The 24111-nt window shown below is 50.2% G+C and overlaps 2 protein-coding genes across 8 annotated transcripts in view; one reads left to right on the forward strand and one right to left on the reverse strand.

The window, feature by feature from the left end:
* Positions 1 to 14835, reverse strand: part of KIAA0319L (KIAA0319 like) — an 89958-nt gene extending 75123 nt beyond the window's left edge. Inside the window, exons 1-2 of one of the 5 annotated variants that reach the window (XM_081818063.1) lie at positions 14703 to 14835; positions 11510 to 11679 (exon numbers count right to left, since the gene is read on the reverse strand). In XM_081818063.1, the coding sequence (XP_081674189.1) occupies positions 11510 to 11651 (142 nt within the window). In that variant the 5' untranslated portion in view covers positions 11652 to 11679; positions 14703 to 14835. Of the gene's footprint in view, positions 1 to 11509; positions 11680 to 14352; positions 14552 to 14702 lie in introns of those variants that run through there. The other 4 variants (XM_081818064.1, XM_081818062.1, XM_081818065.1 and 1 more) reach the window with 4 other exon arrangements.
* Positions 14825 to 23642, forward strand: NCDN (neurochondrin). 3 transcript variants are annotated; one of them, XM_031027298.2, is made up of 7 exons: positions 14825 to 15378; positions 16278 to 16418; positions 17480 to 18448; positions 19265 to 19506; positions 20119 to 20343; positions 20719 to 20861; positions 22113 to 23642. In XM_031027298.2, exons 1-7 carry the CDS (start codon positions 15346 to 15348, stop codon positions 22547 to 22549), a joined length of 2190 nt encoding a protein of 729 aa, XP_030883158.1. In that variant the 5' UTR covers positions 14825 to 15345; the 3' UTR covers positions 22550 to 23642. The 3 variants fall into 3 exon arrangements, with proteins under 3 accessions (XP_030883158.1, XP_006732622.1, XP_081674193.1); XM_006732559.3 differs by having other exon boundaries at positions 14928 to 15037; XM_081818067.1 differs by having other exon boundaries at positions 14930 to 15037; positions 16248 to 16418.
* Positions 23643 to 24111: the final 469 nt, after the last annotated feature.

Below are 24111 nucleotides of genomic sequence, written 5' to 3' on the forward strand. Positions count from 1 at the left end.
CGCCTGGGTGGCTCAGTTGGTTAAGCGACTGCCTTCGGCTCAGGTCATGATCCCGGAGTCCCTGGATCGAGTCCCGCATCGGGCTCCCTGCTCGGCAGGGAGTCTGCTTCTCCCTCTGACCCTCCTCCCTCTCATGCTCTCTGTCTCTCATTCTCTCTCTCTCAAATAAATAAATAAATAAATCTTTAAAAAAAAAAAATGCAGTAAGCATATTTCAAGGCAGTGAACATAAGATAACGCATACAAAGAACTAGGGAACACAAATATTAAGAAAGTGTAATCTAGTTAAAGTCATCAACATGATGCAGCACCAACATACAGATAATTTGTATTGTTTGGCTTATTTACTGTAATCATGTACCTCTTAATAGACTTCATTTTGATGACACTTACAAGTATCTTTCTCTTATACCTCCATTTTCAAATTCATTGTAATACACATTCTACTGACAGAAAGAAAAATTGGGGCAAGATGGTCAACACTTCTCACTACCAAATTATCCAGTATGGATTCCCTCTAGCCACAGAGAAACTGGCCTTTCCTTATCATCATCTGTAAAACAGCAATATTACTCTGCTGCTTCTTCAGTTCTGGGCAGGGCAATAAGGATATCCAAATGCGTGTGAGACGCATGCGCGCACACGCGCGCGCGCACACACACACACACACACACACTCCCCACAGACACATAGGAAAACCCTTGAAAACACATCATCCAAGGGCCTTCGCTCTTTACCTCTTCCTCCCCACTGACAGAGGAAGCCATGCTGCCAAGGCAGCAACCCCCACGTGAAATATGAAAGAGTGGAGGCGAAACAGCTCCATCAAAACAGCGTGGAAAGGAAAGGAGGGTATGCTTGTCAGTGAAAGTCTCCGTGGAAAGGCCAGACAACTTTGGCTTCTACCTCGACCATCGTGGGCAAATAACCCTGCTCAAGGTCTCTTACCTGAGCTTAGAGTCCAAGCCCTCCCTCTAACCTTTCACAGAAGAGGTAACATGAAAATTCACCCCGTTATCTGAAAAATGCATTGTGAGAAATGTCAGGGTGCAGCTTATAAGCATACTCTGGAGAGCACAGCTGAGAGCAGTTTTGAAAATAAGCAGTTAGAGACTGATGAAATGGAACGCACAGGTAGAGAGAACTCTGCACTGCTTCTGCACTTGGGGCTATCTTGCTTTGGGCTAAAAGCCACAGACTGACCCAGCAGGATGCAGAATACTCAACTTTCTGAAATGGAATTGGGCTCTTCAGCTTCTCTCTCAATTTATTCTGATTAAGAATCACCCATTTTACCTGGCCCACTTCCGTAAGCCTCCAGCTGATTCAGGTTGCCCCCAGTTAAGGACAATAAACACGGAGCTGTTAACGTGTACACACACACACACACACACACGCACGCGCGCACACGCACACGTGCACACACACACGCGCGCAGAGGAGCCATTTCTTTTAAAAGCCAGTCCTTTCAAAAATTTAAGCCTGAATCTGAAATTAGAATAGAGAAGTAAAACCAGATCAATATAAACTCCCCATCTCCCAGGTCTGATAATACCAGTCATTCCCCGTATTACCTAAAAGTGAGAGAATCGGTGAGCACACATTTATTTCAAACGCAAATGTGCTGCTGGATTAGAATCAAAGCATAATGTTAAGCCATTTGGAAGAAAGACAGCATTCCTAAAAACCTGTCATTCACTGGGAGGGTTTGAAAAGGGGAACCAGGTCGAGCTACACTGGGCAGTCATGTGGCAGCAGTCTGCAGTGGGTGGGGTTTCAGATAGGCCTTGGCCAGCATTCCTCTATGCTTTGTTTCTCCTAGAACAGTGTCTGTGATGGTTAATGTACCATCCAGGGACAGTCTTAACTCCTGCTTATCTTAGGGTATTTTACAGTTTCTTTTTGTGATTAACCAGAAAAGTTCATAATTTATAGAATTCGGTGCTTGCCTGATGCTAAGCATTGGAAGCGTTCACCAGAGGGCCTGAGTAACCAACCTGATGTCAAAAAGACAGGAGCACACTGATGCAGAAAAGAGTTTCAAGAGCTGACTGGCTGTGTATATCTAATACTTATTATGAAATCACCAGAGGACAAACACTTCCAAGGGGCAAAGGCTGCAGCTGTCACACTCACCCAAATCTCCAGATAACCACCCTCACTGCTTATTTGGGGACATGGGTTATTAATGGTGGAGAGAGTAGGCTGGATTGAAAGGAAAGCTGGAAACATACTGTACTGTAGACAGGGGCTTCACCTACACAATTCTTAGCAGAAGGTTACTCTATTGAGGCCAGACATCAAATTGCCTAGTCTCTTACATTTCTAGGATTTTGCAAAGAAGACTAGGTCTCCACTGTCACTGAATTACCCTGGGACCCTAGGGAGGCATTAGTCTCTTTCAAGGGAAACCTGATACCAGTAACATCATCCCTTTCAAAGAGATTTTCTGTTCCCTAGGAATGGCAAAGGAATCAACACACTGCAAGCTCCAGGAGCACAGAGACCATGTCTGTCTTACTCACCGCTGCATTTCTAATGCCTAAGACTGTAGGTACCCAATAAATGGGTTTCAAAGGAAGGGACTAACTCTGACAAGCTACTTCTGACCAAAATCCAAAAGTGCTATTGAATCAGACCCAGTCAAAGCAATAACTAGGCCTAGCATAAGGCCCTGCCAAGCACGGGCACATCATCAGTTTGGGGGAAAGTGAATCGGGGCTGAGGGCCAGGTGGTGTCATGATAGCAGAACAGAGTCCTCTTCCGGAGGAAAAGTATCCCTGGCTAAAAGAGGAAACAAGTAGTCAGTCATGCTCCTCAGTGGCATGTTGTAAGCATGGAAAACATACAATATAGCCCATCCTGTCACGGCATGGCTTCAACCAACTTCAGGCCTATAAAACCATATGAATGGAGGTTTCCTTTTCCTGACAATGCAGAAAGGCCAGCTGCTTGCCTGCATTCTACTTCTAAAAATGTGGGAACTGAGATCCACTTCGTGGAGATTCAAGAAGCTAGCAGAGACCTCAAACCTGCTGCCCACTGAGTCATCCTGGCGTTAAACAAGAGTTTAACCAAATAGAATTTTACATTATCATTTTATAATGACTATTTGCTGAATTGTTATTTATGCACCTGGGAGCAGGTGAAGTATTTGCGTGAACATTTTATTTAATCCTCACATCAATCCTCTGAGAGGTACTGTCATTCTCATTTTATAGATGAGAAACCTGACAAAAGGTGGGTTTCAGTAACACCACCCAGTATTTAAGAGAAACAGGACTCAGCTGATGAATAGGTAGGTAGTCAAGACCCATTCTTGCACCTTCTCTCTAAAATTTATCCATTACTGTCTGAAATCAAAAGTGGTTCAAGGATCTTAACCACAAAGGCTAACTTTTCTTAACAAAGCTCTTGGATGAAGGATCAGAAAGAAAGTTGAAAAGGCAGGCCCTCAAACCAAGAGCTATGCATTTTGACCCAAACTTTTCAATACTACTCATCCGAGATGTCCAAACACTAACCACACACACAGTTCTTGATCATGTTCCTACCAATTCCACACAATACCGTGAATTGGAAGCTGTTCCAATTAGTAAGATTTTTATGGAATCTCCAACATAAGCCAAAAGGTTTGTTTTGGCCCTGCAATTGTTATTTTGTTTTTTATAAATTCCTCCACTTTCATTATTCACTCGAGGAATTCCTGAGGCAAGTCCATTTCAGACAGCTTTTAAATCACATTGGATTTACTGCCCAATTATGCCATTTTCTTATCCCTCTTCACTTCACACAAGTTAGGAAATACATTTGTGCTAGCATTACGTTTCTGAAGGGCAAAAAGTACCCACCAAAATTATACTCTAAGATACAGAGCAAGACCTAAGATGACAATCTTTTACTGAAGAGTGTTTAAGCAAGACACAATTACTGGGCGCCTGGGTGGCTCAGTTGGTTAAGCGACTGCCTTCGGCTCAGGTCATGATCCTGGAGTCCCGGGATCGAGTCCCGCATCGAGTCCCGCATCGGGCTCCCTGCTCGGCAGGGGGTCTGCTTCTCCCTCTGACCCTCCTCCCTCTCATGCTCTCTGTCTCTCATTCTCTCTGTCTCAAATAAATAAATAAAATCTTAAAAAAAAAAAAAAAGACACAATTACTTCATTTCATTGGGAGAGAGGTTAATTTTAGAGGATTTTCACTGGCCTTAGGTCAATTAAATTGTGATATAACAAGATCCCAAAGACTTGCTCAATGCTAGCTGAATTTTAGAATCAAAAAGCTTGCATGGTTTGTGTTAACAACCAGAAAACTCTACCTTCCCCCAGCTGCCATGTACTCAAGTCATTATCCTACAATCTGAAGAGACAGATTTAAGATTAATAATTTATCACCTTCCTGTACTGCAATATAGTTAAGAATACAGGACAGGGGGCGCCTGGGTGGCTCAGTCGTTAAGCGTCTGCCTTCGGCTCGGGTCATGATCCCAGGGTCCTGGGATCGAGCCCCGCATCGGGCTCCCTGCTCGGCGGGAAGCCTGCTTCTCCCTCTCCCACTCCCCCTGCTTGTGCTCCCTCTTTCGCTGTGTCTCTGTCAAATAAATAAATAAAATCTTTAAAAAAAAAAAAAAAAGAATACAGGACAGTTTGGCAGAAGAAAGTTCCTGCTGAAGGCTCATCGCTATGAGATATATTCCATTACTCGTTCACCTTAAATTAGGTGCCCAGCAAGAAGAGCAGAGATATAATGCCCCCTAAAAGTCTCCTGAAAATACTTTTCTCCTAAAGATAAGACAAATGCATGGTCAAAATATATTACTCTCTTAAAAGAAAAAGATACCGCTTGGTCTGTCTGGGACTTAGAGCCCTCAAAGTACAACCAAAGGGTAGGGGCAAAGGAGGAAAGTGAGTTCAGGTGTCTTCTGTCTGCCAGGGGCAAAAAGAGAATGACAACTAGTGGGTAAAAGACTTCCTGCTAAGCCAGGAGCTGCCTTTGTCCCATCTGCAGTCTCTACGGGGAGTTGAGGGCTTCCCCCAGAGTTTGGGACTAATTAAAAAATAAAATATGGCAGGGGTGCCTGGCTGCCTCAGTCAGTATAGCATGCGACTCTTGATCTTGGGATTTTGAGTTCAAGCCCCATGCTGGGTGTAGAGATTACTTAAAAAATAAAAAATAAATAAAAATATGGCTGAGGTAAATGGAGATCAAAACATCATCTTTAGAGGGCTGCCAGGGTGGCACAGTCGGTTAAGCATGTGACTCTTGTTTTGGCTTAGGTCATGATCGCAGGATTGTGAGATCAAGCCCAGCACTGGGCTCCACCCTCAGCACAGGTTCTGCTTAAGATTCTCTTCTCCCTCTGCCCGCCCCCACACTCCTGCTTGCGTGTGTGCTCTCTAAGATAAAAAATATATATATATCTTTATGGTAAGTGATAAGGTGATTGGAGAACATAGCTTAGATGTACAGTCACAAATGGGCTTTCTAATACTTCATTAAACTTAGCCCGTCGGACACATACAGGCTGTCCTGGCATGGGCAGACCAGTTAGAGCATGGCAGCGAGAGAACACATGTCAATCCTGAAGACTGGCCATTCCATACAACAGGATTCTTTTCCAACCTCACCAATCCGAAAAAAAATCACTCTTCCATTCAGGGAGAGAGCCAGAGAAAAGGCAGAAAAAAGAGCAAAGATTACCTTCCAAATACTGTTTCCTCCAGAAGTGAAGTGCCCATTTAATAAGCCAAGACTGAAAAACGTAGTAGGGAAGAACAATTCTCCTCAACATGTATATTCCAACGTGGTGCTATTTCCAGCATTATCTTCAGGTTAGCCCAACAAACCTTTATTGCCACCTACTATGTGCTTAATGCTAGGTATGTAACTATGATTAAGACAGTTTAATGAAGAAGATATCAGAGTAGCCATCTACTCCCAGCCACGTATGCTAGGATTACTTAAGTTACCGACTTAGAACAGAGGTTACTCCTTGGCATACCTGGTACCAGACTCACCACCTACCGTAAATAACTATAAAACTGGACAGAATATACAAGACAAGTGTTTTTAGTCAGGAGATGACAGGCCGTACAAGGCTGCAATCCCCGAGAGAGAGGAAACTTGAAGTGAGCCCTACAACTGCCCAGTTCTCCATTAAGGGACAACTTCCCAACCATGGCACCGAAAGCTGGAACCCGAAGAGAACACAGGGGTCTCACTTCGAGACAAGAAAGAACTATGAATGTGGCTAGACCTGGAGTGGTGAGACATTGGAGAGGAAGGAGCTCTGAGAAGAGGGAGCCCCAGAAGTCCTTTGGGAGGGTCCCCTTCCAGGCTGAGGGCTGGAATGTAAAGGCACAGGGCAAGACCCGAGGTTTATTAGATAGTAGACAATACAGGGCTAAGAGGGAAACAGAATCACTAGAGGTCAAGCAATGCTGGGGGGCAGGAATGAGAGCACTTTGGAATTTGACCCTGCCAGAGCGAAGAAATCACACTAACACCGAGCCCAGCAGACACCAGAAAGGCCTCCCCTTAGGACTATGGACCACACTTTAGAGCAAGACCTCCTCTGAAGCTCTCCTCAACACAGCCTAAAACCACACAGTATAGCATGGTATAATACAAAGATGCACAGACTCTACGAGAACATTAAAAAGTAAGTTCAAACCAAGGGACTCAGGGAACGTGTCAGAAAGGAGCTTATGTTTACCTGAATCAGAATCCCTCAGTGAGAACAGTAATAGCATATGCCGAGGAACAGAGCACTCTGCATGGAAGCATGAGACAGGATTCTACGAACAGTGATTCGAATGTGGAGGAGAGAAAGGAGTGTGGAATGACTCAGGGATTTCAAGTGGAGGTGGGCAAAGGACCACGGGTTTGGTCTTGATACATTAAGTGAGAGGTAGCTGTGAGACATCCAGTTGGAAAAGTGTGACGTACAGGTGGCTCTGTGCTCTGGAAAGGAGTAAACGAACAGCTATAGATTTGGGAGTCAAGAGCACAGTTATGGGAAAAAATGAGGTTGTCCAGGGGGAGCACACAAGAGTGACACAAGAAAGGGTAGAAACAGAACCCTGAAGAACAAAACACTGCAGGAACCAGCTGACAAGGGAGTGAGGGGCGAATAATTAGGAAGTGCAGAGCATCGGCTGGAAGGGGAACAGAGAGCAGCACTGCATCCCTCTGCCTTTTCACCTACCACGGCACAGGTCTGAAGCATCCATCGCCCTCACGGAACTGGGAGTTCTTCCAGGGCAGGGAGTGTTGTACTGCGTTGTTCTGATCTTTATTACCCTCATTCCTAGCCTAGGACCAGACTGCTAGTTATGCTCTCAAAAACTGGTTCTGAATTGAATACTTCTCTGAACTTACTCATTAACTGATTGTGTAATCTACTTCACAGCAGCAGGGGAATGTCAGTGAAAGTGTTCATAGCCAGTTGTTAGCTTTAGGCCTACAGGAGCTTCTGTGACTCTCCATGGTTTAGCTTTCCAATGCTGGTTCAGGCCCTCTCACCTCCCACACACATGCAGACAGAACTCTTGAGATGTACGTATTCTTTCTTTAGATATGTTAACATATTTGTGAATATTTGAATCAGATCTTGTTTCTCTCAAAGGCAGGTGTCTCCTTAAGGTACCTTCACGTACCTCTGCTCTGTGTTAATTTTAAGCTTTAACTCTCAAATGATAGGTTATGTTAATTTTAAAGTTTAATTCTCAAAGGACAATTTCCTTATTTCTAATTTATTAATTTATTCAGTCAACAAATGTTTTTTATGGTGCACCTACTATCTGCCAAGCACTCAGTACTTGCTGGGAATACCTAATGTAAGTAAAACAGGCAAAACTTCTGCCCTAAGACGCTGATACCTACTAGAGAAATTTCCAAATTCTTGGTGTCACCTCACTTTCATCTGCTGATACTGATAATCCCCAAGTCCAAAATGCTATTTTTAAGCCATTTAACAATAACATTAAACAGAAAAATAGTGATTCAATGGTCCATAAGGAAAACACAGAGCATCTTTTGTCAGACAAATTGTAATCACTGCTTTCTAGCAGTGGGCTTCGGCACTGAACCCAGAAGTTGAAATCAAAAACAAGCTCACTATATGTAAGTCAGTGGGTGCCTGGGGTTCTGATGGAGATGGAGTAAACTGCCAAGTAGTAAACAGGAATAACAAGGGAGCTGCCTGATTTTGGTTAGTTTTTCAGGAATAATCCATATAACCTATAAGCTAAATGACAACAGCAAACAAACAAGAATGTATCTTATTAGAAAAAACTTAAGAGCTCGGTTAAAAACTGAACAAACTCACAAGTAGATAAAAACCGACTCAGGCTGCCAATGCCAGGTTTTTGCTGCTATTATTCTGGTGTTGCTTTTTCAGGTTTCAGGTAGGTTCCCCCAGCCCCTTATTAAAAAAGTTATACATGTACACAGAAAAAAGATCTGGAAAACACAAAAACTGTATAGAGATAATAATTCCACTACTCAAAAAAATATATAAACATTTAATTGTGTATCTTGTTTCAGACTTTCTATTATACAAAACTATTTTTCTCTTTTCACAAAATGGGCACCATCGTGAATGTGCAGTTGTATATCCTGCTTTTATCATTGAACATTAAGAGCATTTCCCATGTACTTATTCTTCTAAATGGTGAATTTTGAAGTTGGATAACATTTCACATGTGGACATGCCATCTCACCACGCTCCTACTGTTGGGCAGGTTGTGGCAATGTTTTGCAACGTAGAATAAATGAGTGTTGATGAACGTTCTCATTCACAACCACCTAAATATATCCTTGACATAAACTCCTAAAAGGGGAATTACCAGGTCAAAAGATATTAACTTTTTAAGGATCTCGATATTTACGCCAAAAGTTCTCTGTTCAAACTTCCCAGCACAGTATGAGGGCAACCACATCACCCCTAGGCAGCACTAAATTTATTTACTTTGATCTTCATCAATATGATAAGCTAAAAAAAGATCTCTCGTTTTAAACCGAGGTTCTCTGGGGGCACCTGGCCGGCTCAGTCAGTGGAGCATGGGAATCTTGATCTTGGGATTGTGAGTGTGACCCCCACACTGGGACCGAGATTACTCAATTAGAAAAAAATTTAATCTGCAGTTCTTTGGTTAGTAATGAGTATGTACATTTTTTGAATGCTTATAAATCATTTTAATTTCTTATTTATGGTACTCCCTGTACATACCTTTTTTTCTCTCTTTGTCATTTATTCATTTTTTTCTATTAAGATATTATGTTTGTTAAAAAACTGATGTGAAAAAGTTCTGATAAATTAAAATACATAACAATTCTGTCTGTCATATGTTACCTGCATGTTCCCTCAGTTTGAACACACATGGTTTTTGGTTCTTCCATGGTAGAAGCTCCAAACTTCTCTAAAATGAAACCGGTACAATCTAATCCCCACCAAAACCACTCCTATACCACATTTGCACGTCTATACTCAATCTGCTCACTGTTGTTTTTAAGCACACAGCTGAGGGGATATTAAAGCCTAGCCCAGTAAGCCCACAGTGCTCTGTTTAACCAAATGCTAGACTACAAATACAGAAACACTCAGAAACGCTTCTCCCTCCCCTGTACATGGAATTCCTCAAATAACAAGCTGCTCATCATGGTTCCGCATAAAAAACTGTCTTTGGTCCTCCAAAAGATTACCTGTGGTTGGAAGGCAGAATAGCAGAAGAAAAAGAGCACAGGCTATTGAGTGAACAGACGTGGATTTAGACTCCTGGCTCTGCTGTGTTCTTGCTGTGTGATCCTGGTCAAGTCATTTTGCCTCTCTGGGCCTCAATTTCTTTATGTATAAAATGAGATATCTGCTTTAGGATTATCATGGGGATTAAGTGAGATAAGATATGTAATGTTTATAACCAAGGGCCTGGTATTTGGTACGTACTCTTCAAAAAATGAGATTTTCCTACTCTGATAGTGCTAAATCAGTTACTTATTTAACTCAAATGATCTTACATAAAATGTTGGCCTGAAATAGTTAGTGTCCCAGCAAAGCATCATCTGGGTAAAAAAACATTTAGGTCAGCTTTCTGTCAACTGCAGTTTCCACTGCTATAATTATGCAATCATCAACCACCACTGCAAGACAACAAAAACCCCAAAGCTGATGTTACTGAAATTGCTAACTACAGTAATTACTTGATTCTCTAGATCATGACCACCAATTCCTTTAAGGAAAGCAACAGAAATCTTTGGAATTACAGGAGCAAAAGGCTGATTAGTTATCCCAGACAGTGGACTCTACAACACAAGGCTTTTGTCACCGCCAAGAATGGCACCATACTGAGAAGTCTTTCTGAAACTGCTGTGCTCTCACATTCCATAATCCGAAAAGAACAACGTCAACAAAAGAATTGAAAGAAAAAATTGACAGAAAGAAAGAGGACTCTCTGAAATTTAACCTTCTTCACACTCTTTCCTGGCAAAAGGTTCTAGCCTGGCAAAATAATCTCTATGAGGAAAGTATACTTTATGAAATCTATCAGCATAACCCCTTTCTATAGAAAAAGCAAGGAACACACTTCACTAGGCTTCACTTCCTACAAGTGAAGAGTCCTTTAGGAAAGGAAGCAAAGTATCACTTACTGAGCACCTATGTTCACAGGGCTGTACAACAGACTTTAACTACAGTGTCTCTCATATCAAGCTATAAGGTAAATCTTATCCTTCTTTACAGACGATAGGTAAATTGCTCAAGGTTTCATAGTTATTAAGTAGAAACATCCAGCTCCAGGACCCAGGTCTTTCCAACTTTCAAATGTTTTCTTTTCTTTTTTTTTTTTTTAAGATTTTATTTATTTGACAGAGAGAGATACAGCAAGAGAGGGAACACAAGCAGGGGGAGTGGGAGAGGGAGAAGCAGGCCTCCCGTGGAGCAGGGAGCCCGATGTGGGGCTCAATCCCAGGACCCTGGGACCATGACCTGAGCCGAAGGCAGGCGCTTAACGACTGAGCCACCCAGGCGCCCCCAAATGTTTTTCTTTTCATTACATCTTCACCAAATCTTAAAATGATCGTGCCAATTCCCCTTTACAAAAAATAACCCAATTTTGTGTTTCCAAAACAAATAAACCCAACAAACTAAATGTCCACCAAAAGGATAACCATTGGGACGCCTGGGTGGCTCAGTTGGTTAAGCATTTGCCTTTGGCTCAGGTCATGATCTCAGGGTCCTGGGATTGAGCCCTGCATCGGGCTCCTTGTTCAGCAGGGAGCCTGCTTCTCCCTCTGCCTTCCGCTCCCCCTGCTTGTGCGCTCTCATTCTCTCTCTCTCTCTCTCTCTCTCTCGGACAAATAAATAAATAAAATCTTAAAACAAAACAAAACACAAAAGGATGACCATTTCTGTCAATTAGCAGATTAGTTTTCTGCCTCCTACTAGTCTTTAATATGAACTGAAAGACTCTCAAAGAGTGCCCTTTTAATCTTAAATCTATAAAGAAAATGGTACCTGTTGACAACCACAGAGCACTGAAGCAGAAGCAAGTATAAAACAGGTACAGGCTTCTCAACCATTTCACGGATATCTGCCAACAAAATCCCAATAAAATCCAGGAAACAGGGCTTGGCTTGACTCCCAGCCTCTTCTCCATGGCCTTCCAGACAGGCGGAACCAGTTCACTATAAAGACAGAAAGGGAAGAAGTTATATGCCAAGTAATTAATAATTGATTCCTGGAAATGTAGAGTGCTAGAGAATGTGACAGATAAGAGGGAAGAGATATTTCAAGTTTGTCTTTCACTTCTCATACCTGCCCGTAAATTTTAAACCTGAGCCTTGACAAAGCCTGTAATTATCAGGATAAAAACATAGCAAGGGATATGAAATGAATCCACTGTAAAACTGAAACATTTTACATTCTATTATTTTCTAAGCTAACAGTAAATCACCTGTGTGGAAGAATGGAAAAAGCACCTGCCTAAAGAAAAGAAGATCTGAGTTTCAGTTCCAGTTCTGCTACTAAGAGCTTTCTGACTTTGACCAAACACACTTTCTTATCTATGAAGAGTTTGGACTACAGAGGTGCGCACCTGAGAGTTTTGTCTAGCTGTGCTTTAAAAAAAATTTTCATGTGACTGTCTTTAGGAAACACATGCACTCTCCAGTTTACTACTGCCCCACCACTATAATCTTAAAAATCTATCCAAGGTACATTTTGATGTCACCTCCCTGATCCCTAGAATCATTTGCAATCCCTGACTTGAATTCACAGATACACTCAACAAATATTTGCACAGCCCTTATTATGTGCTAGACATTATGCTGACTACTCCGGAATCTAAGAGCTGGATAATTTAGGTCCCTTCCAGAGAAAAAATGATTTTCATCTGTTTCATCTCTCTTATACAACTTCCCTACATTGTATAAATTTTGGCAATACCATGAGGGTTGGTTGGGTTCTGAAGCAATTCAAATTCTTCTGTCACCCACGTGTGGCAAATGACTCCAACCCCCAACCGCAGGCAGCATACAAGGAGATTGGCATCACATGGGTTGGATATCAATATTGACTAATATCAGGAAATAGACATATGCACACACAGACATCCACACACAGCTGCAAAACTGAGGTACAGCCCAACCAAGAAAAGGCTTTCACCGAGCCTCAAGCATCTGAAGGACTTCTTTCTCATTCACTTCCATCCATTCTGATTTCCAGTAGTTTTGAAGTTTTATATTAGGAAGCAGGGAGCTGAAAGATGTGTGGGCCAGTGACATGTTCAAGAGATTATGAAATGGAGCCTAAGTTAGAAAGTCTATCCAGCAACTTCTCTAGCCTCCCAAGATGGAACAGCGAGTGTGCATGTGTGTGTGTGTGTGTGTGTACGGATCTTACCCAACACATTTCTGCCTACCACAAAAGGATTTAAACTCAAAGTGACTCAACACCTGTCATCAATAGCATGACAGGTGGGCGACAGAAGCATAAAAGAAATGAATAGGTTTTGAAAATGGGAGTAATAAACACCATTGAATTAGCAAGCTGATTAGAAGTGCAATGTCTTACAAGCCATGCATAAGACAGAGGCAGAGCTCTTTTCATGTGAACTCCCAACCAGCCATGCCTCTGAAATAAATCTACAATTGCCTAAGGGCACAAATCACTGCTGGGTCGTCAAAGCCTTGCTGACCAGAGGCAAGAACAACACATACCAAGATCCAAACGGTGTGTTATAGAATCAAAGGGTAAAAACCCAGGGAGAGAACACACACCCCCACAATACCTGACAAACGAAAATCTAGAAAAGCTTGCAATAGTTTTGGCATTTAGGGCGTTACAAGTACACCCGAAATAAAAGCACTCTCTGTTGCAGCAGCTGTTCAGACAGAGCAGGGGGTAATGTTTACTTAATACTTCAGGTTGATGGGGGATGTATCATAGTTCAGTCTGTCAGCTACATACGTGGAACTCCATTTATGTACACAGCGATATGTTTGAACAACGACAGAGCAAGTCTGAAACAGCCTATTCAGCTGGTATGAGTAATCAACAAGCTCTCAAGAATAAAGCTCTTTAAAAAAAAAAGTCTCAAGATATTTGGGAAAGTTACAGAACAGACTGCCATGAATAACTGCTTGTATTTGCAGACATTGTTTTCCAAATAGCTGGAAAAATGAACAGATTGTTCTGGGAGGTCGTCTTTCCAATTTGTTCCTAGCTCCCAGTCTGTTAATCACAGAAGAAAGCACAAGGACAGTCAGCTAATGCTCTTCACTAACTGCATCTATGGTCGGTTGAGCACAAGCACCAGGAGGCGAGAGAAGGAAAAGCTCTCCTAGAACCGCCTGAGGTTTTTCTGTTTTGACTTCCTTCGTTTCACCTTTGTGCTCACTGCAGACACCACAGAACCCCTCCCCGGGAAAGAATTTTCTAAGTCCGGAAGAAGGCAGGTTTCGCATGGTAATTTACACACCGTGCTCAGCCCCGCCCCCCTAATTCTGCATCAACTTTCTATCTTGGTGGGGAGACCAAACACAAGAGACAGCAGCTAAGGGCGAGGCTGCAGAAGTCGAAGGAGGAAGGACAGCGGCGCCCCGAGCCCGGTCAGTCTGTCAAGGGATGGAGGATGCTGCACGACCAGGCCCGGGCCCGAGAGAAACGGGGTTCAGCCTGGGACTCGAGCTCCGCACCTGCAAAAAGCCAGAAGCAGCTGGCTGCCCTCGCCGGGCCAGGAGCGCCACCTCCGGGTCCCAACACCCGGCCAGCGCACCCTCAGAAATAGCCTGTCCCGCTTGCCCCTCCCCTGAGCTCGTGGCCCTCGGCCTGGCAGCCAGCCGCCCCCGGCCACCTACCGGGGCTCAGGGCCACACAGCGGGGCCCCGGCTCTCGGCAGCCTCCGCCTCCTCCCGGTCCATGGGGTCGGGGCCCCAACCTTCGCTCCCCTCACCCGGAGGAGGAGGAGGAGGAAAAGGAAGAAGGTAGCGCGGGCTCCCCACCCGGACAGCTCCCTCTCGCCTCAGCCTCCCAGGACAGCGACCGCGGCCGGAAACGCCGCCTCCTCCCACCTCCCCGGGCTCAACCCGGAAACACACTCTTCATGCTACCCAGCCCTCCTGAGCCCCCCCGCCCCCCCCCGGAAGCTCAATTCCCGCCGCGAGCCCGAGGGGGAGGAGGGGCAGCGCTGAGGGACCGAACTACGCACGAGCGAAGGAACCTGGGCCCCCAGGCTGTCGCCTCCCGCTCTCCACAGGAAGTGTGCTCCTTCGCCGGCCCTCCGCGAGCCCCAGGCCCCAGACTCGGGCAATACCCACAAGCAAGATGGCGGCAACGGCAGCTCCCCCTACGGCTTAGCGCCCAGGCGTGCCATTGGCCAGAGCCTGGAGTGAAGCTGCCGCGGATTGGTCGAGAGGGCTGCGGGGGTGGGGGTGGAGCTGCAGCCGCCTGGAGCCGGGAGTGGGCAAAGCGGCGTGAGCAGCGGCCCCAGGCTCCCGGAGCGTCGCGCTCGGAGAAGATTTCGCCGCTCGGGGCCGCAGCCTGGTGAGCTCAGCCCCCTTCAGGCCCTCCCCTGCATCCCAGCCGGGGCCTCGCCGAGCCGGCGCTGATCGATGCTGACACACCCCGGGGACCCTATCGCGACTCCATCGCGCCATATCGCGACATCATCGTGCTCTGTCGAGACTCCATTTTGTCACAGCCCTTTTCAATATATACCTATATATATATTTTTAATTTGCCCTGTCATCTTTGGGGGCTGTCCATGTCGTGATTTTTGCCGTGATCTCTCCGTGACATCACCGCGCCATCGTGAAGTGTGATCTCATCGCCGCCCTGTCGTGACTTCATCAATGTCGTGTTGTGACCTGGCTGCGGCGGGACAGGTGGTGACCGCCAGGAACCCTCTTCCCCTTCTCATCTCCCCATCTCAGCAGCCCCGCTTCGATTATCCGGCTTTTGGATTCTCCGTTGTCCTGGGAGCTGCCCGGGACCCCTTCTTGCTTCTCCAGCCCCTGCCGGCATCCACAGGCTGGTAGCGGGGCGGGGAGGGCGAGGAGAGGGAACGCAAAGGGTTAATTCTGCTGGTGCTTCTGCTGGTGCTTCTGCTGCTGCTGCTGCTGCTGCTGCTGCTGCTTCTGCTGCTGCAGCTTCTACCCGAGGGAGGGAAAGGAGAGGAGGCAAGGAGCCTGCGGGGGCGATTGAGAGCCCTGGCTGGAGGGGTGGGGTCCCCAGAGGGGCCCCCAAGCCGTCCCTGGTCAGCACCCTGCATCCTCACTTCTGCTGAAGCTTGTCTTCTGCCTGTTCTGGAGAAGGGAGGGGAAGGGAAACCTAGGATGCCCTTTTCCCTCATGTCAGCCTGAGTCCGGATAATCGAACTTCACCCATGTACGTCTCCATTCCTTCCTGTCTGTCCTCACCACTCCCTCCTGGTGTGCCTGGGTGGAGGGAGATAAAACCAGGCCTCTGGTACCAGGGGCCAGCTGAGCAGTGGGGCCAGCCCCCTCCCACTCCTGGGAAATTGGTAAGGAGAGCTGTCCAGCTGAGCAGCAGGATGCATGGCCCTTCCTTCCCGCTTTCTGGAGGTGACCTTGGACCAGGGTCCCTTCTTCATTCCTAAGGACTTGAGGGTCCAGTGCCTTTAAGGGGCTGCCACAAGGGAGGTCAGTCTTGTGCAACCCATCCCTCCTGGTCCCTCCCTCTGTGCTAATCCCTCCCTCCATCCTCCACTCCCACCCCCACCCCTCCTCTGCAGAGGGATGCTCAGTCCCTCTTGTGTTCACAGTTGGGCAAGGCGGGCATCATGGCCTCGGATTGCGAGCCAGCTCTGAACCAGGCAGAGAGCCGAAACCCCACCCTGGAGCGCTACCTGGGAGCCCTCCGTGAGGCCAAGAATGACAGCGAGCAGTTTGCTGCCCTGCTGCTAGTAAGGAACTGACTGAAAATTGGGAAGTGGGAAGGGCTGGGTGGTTGGACCCCCTAGGAATGGGCACAAAAAGTCCCCAAGGATACATAGGTGGTGCTGGCATTCCTGGAGGCACCAAAGAAGGCCCCAGATGCCTACCTTTGGACTCATCTTTGCTCCCCTGAGTATGGGGGCAAAGGGGAGAATGGGGTTGAATAAGGCCTGGGGCCCTGGGAGCCTTGGAGGAGGCTGCCTGGGTCTGCTCTCTGGGGCGTCCCAGAGCAGATGGGAGCTGACTCATAGGGTGACAGCAGCAGGTAGTAACTAGTGCAGAGTACTTGAGGGCTGGGGATGATTGCTCTGGGGGTGGAGAGAGTAGCAGAACCAGAAGTAACTGGGAAGGGGCCCCAGGGGATGGCCGGGATGGCAGTGGGTAGGTCGAGGGTGAGGATGCTGGTTTGGGGCTGAGCCCTGTTGGAAGAACCAAGCTGGGGCCAGCAGAGCAGGAGCTGCAGTGCTGGGAAGGGGGGGTTGATGTGTGGGGGGTGAAGGGAGGAGGGAGTACAGTCGCTGCTTGTTTGCCATGGCAACAGGGAGAAGGCTCCAGAGTCAAGGGCTCACACTGCAGCAGAGGAGGTGTTGAGGTGAAATGTAAGGGGAAATGTTTTGACAGGCAGAGTGGCGAGACGCAGGAGCCATTTCCCCTGAGAAGGTGGCGGGAATGGATCAGAAGCTTCACCGGGGGAAGCAATTAGGGAGAGACCCTAAATCCATGGGAGATTTTGAACTGAGCTCTAAGCCCAACTCCGGTTGTCGGCATCTTAGATTAGATATCAGGAAGAACTTCCCAAATGACCAGGTGATGAAACGGCAGGACTTCCCTTCTGTGGAGATAATCACAGATGAGGGATCCCAGAGGTCACAACCGTCTGTCTCCCAGGGGAGAGAAGTAGCTGGATGAAATGACCTCTGGCCCCCAGCGCGAGTCCCCTTCCATGACCTAATCTTGCTAACGGTCAGCGCCCCAGGGTGCAGGGGGCAGTCTTCCTTTCATCCTGCTGATAGCACATACCCCCCCTTAGGTGACCAAGGCAGTCAAAGCAGGTGACATTGATGCCAAAACTCGACGGCGGATCTTCGACGCTGTAGGCTTCACCTTCCCCAATCGTCTCCTGACCACCAAGGAGGCGCCAGATGGCTGCCCTGACCATGTTCTCCGAGCCCTGGGCGTGGCCCTACTGGCCTGCTTCTGCAGTGACCCTGAACTGGCCGCCCACCCCCAGGTCCTGAACAAGATCCCCATCCTTAGCACCTTCCTCACTGCCCGGGGGGACCCGGATGATGCTGCTCGCCGTTCCATGATCGATGACACCTACCAGTGCCTGACAGCTGTGGCCGGCACACCCCGTGGGCCCCGGCACCTCATTGCTGGGGGCACCGTGTCCGCCCTGTGTCAAGCATACCTGGGGCACGGCTATGGCTTTGACCAGGCCCTGGCACTTCTAGTGGGCCTGCTGGCGGCTGCTGAGACCCAGTGCTGGAAGGAGGCGGAGCCTGATCTCCTGGCTGTGTTGCGGGGCCTCAGTGAAGATTTCCAGAAAGCCGAGGATGCCAGCAAGTTCGAGCTCTGCCAACTGCTGCCCCTCTTTCTGCCCCCGACAACCGTGCCCTCGGAATGCCTCCGGGATCTGCAGGCCGGGCTGGCACGCATCCTGGGCAGCAAGCTGAGCTCCTGGCAGCGCAACCCTGCACTAAAGCTGGCAGCCCGCCTGGCGCACGCCTGCGGCTCCGACTGGATCCCAGCGGGCAGCTCCGGGAGCAAGTTCCTGGCCCTGCTGGTGAATCTGGCGTGTGTGGAGGTACGGCTGGCTCTGGAGGAGACAGGCACAGAAGTAAAAGAGGATGTGGTGACCGCCTGCTACGCCCTCATGGAGTTGGGGATCCAGGAATGCACCCGCTGTGAGCAGTCGCTGCTCAAGGAGCCACAGAAGGTGCAGCTCGTGAGCATCATGAAGGAGGCCATAGGGGCTGTCATCCACTATCTGCAGCAGGTGAGGGTACAGCGGCCCACAGAGGGAGCCTAGTGTCGGGGGTCGGGGCAGGGGGCCGGAAGGCAAGGCAAAGGGGGACTGCCGTATGGCAGCAGCGGCAGCAGCAGCAGAACGGAGAGAGGGCAAGATGCCCACTCTGAGGGCTGATCCTGCAGCGCTCCCGGGAGTAGTGTGGCCAAGCCTCCCTCTCCCTCCCTCCGCCGAGCCTCCACACAAGCACCATACCACACACCATATGTGCACTCACATCACAGTACACACACACGCGCGCACACAACACAGTGACTTCCCACTCACAACCCTCCCCCCCGGTACACACGCACACCAAATCGAAGCAGCCTGTTCGGCTCAACCTCTCGCATTGTTTCATGCACCTGCACATACAGACTTGTACCAGAGCCGGGCAAAGGAGCAGGGCTGCTCGTTCCTGGCCTCTGGAGAGGTTCGGCTAACTCCTCCCAGGTCAGAGCTGCTGTAGAGGGAGTGTCTAGTTAGCTTTGGACCTGTGAGTTACCTTGGAGCCGTGAGCTACTTTAGAGGTGGGGGGGCCGAGTTGAGCCCCAGGGAGTGTGGGGACATGTTGTCTGAAGTCCAGTTCCCTCAGCACACATGCCCCGAGGGCCTGCTCTGTGCCAGGCCCCTGTTGGGTGTGTCTTTGCCATGCGCCAGGTGCTGGGGACCCGGGGCCCCCCCTTTGAAGGGCTCCCAGGCCAGAATTCCCTGCTAGTTGTGGTATTCCTAGGCTGGCCGGCATACTGTCCCGGCCGGGGAGGGTCTCTGGTCCTGCTCCATCTCACGGGGGTCCCGTGGCAACAGGTGGGGCCAGAGAAGCAGAAGGAGCCCTTTGTGTTTGCTTCGGTGCGGATCCTGGGGGCCTGGCTGGCCGAGGAGACCTCGTCCCTGCGCAAGGAGGTCTGCCAGCTGCTGCCCTTCCTTGTGCGCTACGCCAAGACCCTCTACGAGGAGGCCGAGGAGGCAAATGACCTCTCCCAGCAGGTGGCCACCCTGGCCATCTCCCCCACCACCCCAGGGCCCACCTGGCCAGGGGATGCTCTCCGGTGAGTTTGTAGTTAGAGTCTGTCCAGCCAGACTGTTCTAAAGAAAAGTGTCGCAGGAGGACACCTCTGCCCCCCCCACCCCTACCCCACTCCCCACCCCACCCCCTGCCCCAGACTGGTCTGTGCCAGGCTTCTTGATTGGGGCATGAGATTTCCTTTAGGATTATTTCTGGTTTTTGGGGGGCGGGGGGGGGGGAGGCTTGTTCCCGCAGGACAAGTCTTAACTTGCCCGGCCCAGATCTGTCTATAAAGAGAGAACTCATGCTTATCGAGCAGTTACTACACGCCAGGCATTTTGCTCTACCCTTTACCCAAACAATCTCATCCGGTCCACACGGCAAATCTATGAAAGAAGTCTCATCCACGTCTTCGGGATGAGCAAACTGAGACTCAAGGTTAAAGTAACTGGCCCACACGCACACCACGTGGCAGAGCCCAAATTTGAGCCCAGGCCCGCAAAGCACCACAGCATGGGCGTTCTCTGCGGGACCTAAAAGGCCGGGTTCTTTTCCCCTGCTTTCATTTCTCCCCGGTGGGATGCCCCAAAAAAGGGAATCCTTGTACCTTCATCTGTCCCCACCCCTTACACATCTGTTCCTTCCACACCCCCAGGCTCCTCCTGCCCGGCTGGTGCCATCTGACTGTCGAAGATGGGCCCCGGGAGATCCTGATCAAGGAGGGAGCCCCCTCACTTCTCTGCAAGTATTTCTTGCAGCAGTGGGAACTCACATCCCCGGGCCACGATACCTCAGTGCTGCCTGACAGCGTGGAGATCAGCCTGCAGACCTGCTGTCACATCTTCCTCAACCTTGTGGTCACCGCACCAGGGCTGATCAAGTGAGGCCGGGGAGGAGGTTGGAGGAAGCGAGGGGGGCTGCTCAGACTTGCCTCAGGTCTCCATCTCGACTTTGCTTCCCTGTACCCATGGGTTCCTGTTAGTGTTAGAATGAAAGGCTCTCAGAATAGAACCACCCCACATGAAGATTTGGCATGTCTGGAACCCCTCTGGGCATGTCTACCTGCTCCAGCCATAATCCAGTCTCTGCTCCCCAGAGGTCATGAATGGGCCCACAGTTAACTCTTAACCCTGCTGCCTCATTTCTTGCCAAACCCTGCCTGGTGAAACTGGGAGCTGAGAATCCCACATGTTCCCAGGCCTTGGCCTAGCTCAGTCAGCCCCCCTCCCCCATCTTTCCTTCCCTTTCTCCCCAGGCGAGATGCCTGCTTCACATCTCTCATGAACACTCTGATGACGTCGCTGCCCGCCCTAGTGCAGCAGCATGGAAGGCTGCTTCTGGCTGCCAACGTGGCCACCCTGGGCCTCCTCATGGCCCGGCTCCTCAGCACCTCGCCAGGTAAGCCCCGGGGACCCAGGCCTAACAGATAGGGGCAAAGACCTGGGTGGACCTGTTGTCTTCCGGGCACAAGTCCCCATTTTCAAGGAATGGTTTTAACAGAATTTTCCAGTCAAGAGGAAATCTCTCAAGTGCGTCTCCATCCCGCACCCTACCCCACCCTTCTTCCGCAAATGACAACGTTCTCTGCCTTCTGAAGACTTTTAAGGCAAAGTCTGGTGGGCGTCAGTACAGGCCTGCTCAGAGGCTCGGGCACCTGGAATTCCCAGCAGCCCCAGGAGTCTGAATCCAGTGTTTTCCAGGTGGAGCCGCCCCCGCCCAGGCCTTGAGTCAGAAACCTTATTCCTCCCATTGAGGTTTTTCTGGGCTCAACACCTCACCTCCCTCGTGACAGGCTTCAGCACTTTGGTGCACCTCTGCACATACCTTCTCCGCATCCCTGCCTCACTCTGGGTGTGTGCGGGGGGCAGGCGACGTCCCCTCCAGCCCCTGCCAGCCTTCCGTGTCTCCCACTTTGGCTGTGGGTGTCTGCTTGGGTCCCTCTGTCCCCGCCTGTTCCCTGTGCCCCATCTGTCAGGTTGGAGGAGCTGAGCAGATGCCGGGGAACAGGGCGTATCGAGCCTGTACCCTTAGCTGCCTCTCTGTTCCCTGTGCGGGGGATCCCAGCAGGGTCCCCCAGCAGTGGGAAGGGAGCATGTCCTAGTGGACCCCGAGCCGCCCCTGAGTAGGGCCTCAGTGCTGTTCACCCACAAATGCCACCAGGTTGGACTGACAGCCCCCCGGAGAGGGTCTGCAGTACAGGGGTGAGCCCCTGCACGGCAGGTACGCAGAGCCCCATCACCAGCTCCTGGGCCCCCTCTGGCGCCCTCTTCTGGCCCAACAATCAAATTGGTGCGACCGCCCTCGCCGGGAGGAGCTCTCTAGGCCCAGCCGCGCTCCCGTGTCTACCCCGGCCGCAGGAAGGGCTGACCCTGAGGTTGAGTGTACCAAGATTATTACATTTAATTCTCACAACGGATTTCTAAGATTAGCACTGTTGGCCCCGTTTTGCAAGTAGGGAAACGAGAGCCAGGAAAGTGGATTACCCAAGGTCACCCCGTGAAGTCGAAGGTAGGGCTTGAGCCCAGGCAGGCTGACAGCAGGCTGTGCTTCGGGCTCCCGGAGGGTGTCCGCACAAGAGCGGGAAGCAAGGGCCCGGGAGAGCAGCCGGCCCGCCGGCCTCACGCGCCCTCTGCCCTCCTTGCCTTCCAGCTCTGCAGGGAACGCCAGCCTCCCGAGGTTTCTTCGCAGCCGCCATCCTCTTCCTGTCACAGTCGCACGTGGCGCGGGCCACGCCCGGCTCAGACCAGGCGGTGCTGGTGCTGTCCCCCGACTACGAGGGCGTCTGGGCCGACCTGCAGGAGCTCTGGTTCCTGGGCATGCAGGCCTTCACGGGCTGCGTGCCGCTGCTGCCCTGGCTGGCGCCCGCCGCGCTGCGCTCCCGCTGGCCGCAGGAGCTGCTCCAGCTGCTCGGCAGCGTCAGCCCCAGCTCCGTCAAGCCCGAGATGGTGGCCGCCTATCAGGGCGTCCTGGTGGAGCTGGCACGGGCCAACCGGCTGTGCCGGGAGGCCATGCGGCTGCAGGCGGGTGAGGAGACGGCCAGCCACTACCGCATGGCCGCCCTGGAGCAGTGCCTGTCGGAGCCCTGAGCGGGTGTCCACTGGGGACAGACCCGGGGGGGTGGGCAGCGAGGGAAGGAGGGAGGAGGCATCTTCCCTGAAGCCCCCAAACTGGACCCCCCCCTCCCCAAGCTCCCCCCCCAAACACCCCAGCTTTTTGGCTTTTCTGAGGGCAGGGGCACGGTGCCCACCCCTCAAGTGTAAGGAACTGCGTCCAGCCCCCCAGGCCCCCATGGGGGCAGGGATTGGCTTGGAAATCAACGTGGCTGTCCCTGCCAGGCCGGGGAAGGTTGGAGCAGCCCCCCAGGGAGGGGGGCACTGGGTGTCATTGTGCCCTCTGTCAGGCTTCTCCACAGGAGGGAGGCCCCAGGGGGGGATAGGGCTGGCGGGAACTTGGCTGCCTCAGCCCATGTGCCCTGCCGGCCAGGGCGTGGGCTCCCCTAGGCTGTGGTGACCCCTGTAGCCTCCCAGGTCCACGTCCTTCAAATTGGCCATTTGGCTCTTGCCCTCAGCCTCTTGGGCAGAGAGCAGACTCAGGCCGCTGACATAGTTCTTCCTATCAAAATCAATGACCCAGGGTCTGAACTGCCCCATCCTTCCAGGAAATCCTGGGGCAGACAAGCCTGGTGTGGGGGTGGGGAAACCTCCTTCCACCTGAGCTTCCTTGAGGGGACCCAGGAGTCCTTAGGCCCTGGCCTCTAAGCTTTTGTGTCATGTTACAGCAGAGTGACGATGGGGGTTAGGGGTTTATTTATTTTGCCTGTCCTTATCCCTGCTTGGACACCTGAGCATCTGATCCCTGTCCCCCCTAGTGCCATCTGGCTTGGCTGGAGCCAGGAACAGGAGGGACACTTCCCCAGAATCCGCATGTTTCCCTAGTGATTGCACCCCATCACCATCGCAGTGCCTGGCTCTAATTCCCACCCCTGCTTAGGATTCCTCTCTGCAGAGAGACGCGACTGGCGGCTCCAACAGGGACTACCTTTCTTAGGAACCCCGGGGGACCCTCCCCTGAACCTGATCCCTTGCTTCCATCCCCCCTTCCCTCCCCCAGTGCGTTCTGTGATCGCCAAGTTCAAAGCTGTGCACATGCGGACACTCAATAAATGTTCATTGGTGACAAGATGGTCCTTGTGTGGTCTGTCCTGCACCTTCTCTCTTCCTTCCAGACTCCGGCAGCTCACGGCTACCATTTGCTGAGCACATGCCCTGCCACGCGCATTTCGCAAGTGTTCTCTCATGTAGCCTGCCCGAGAATCCTGTGACACAGGCAGTATCCCGATTTTACAGGTGAAGACACTTAGACATGGGCAGGTGGTTAGCTTAAGGTGATGTGCTAGTAAGTGTCAGAGCCAAGACCGGGCAGGCCGTGAACCCCTCAGCCCACACGCTCCACCTGGAGAGCGGGATGGCAAACTCCAATGCTGAGGGGGCCAGGCCTAGTGGGCCTTTGGGGCTCTTGTGTACAAATGAAGAGCTGACGTGAAGGGCCACCAAGTGGCACTGCCACATCCTCCAATTTTTAAAGACAAGTCAAAAACCCTCATTTTTATGCAAAATCTGATTTTTGAATGTTGATAATTGTTTTTTTA

This window comes from Leptonychotes weddellii, chromosome 4, assembly GCF_054177405.1.
Source record: "Leptonychotes weddellii isolate Sample4059 chromosome 4, ASM5417740v2, whole genome shotgun sequence".
NCBI classification, from domain to species: domain Eukaryota; kingdom Metazoa; phylum Chordata; class Mammalia; order Carnivora; family Phocidae; genus Leptonychotes; species Leptonychotes weddellii.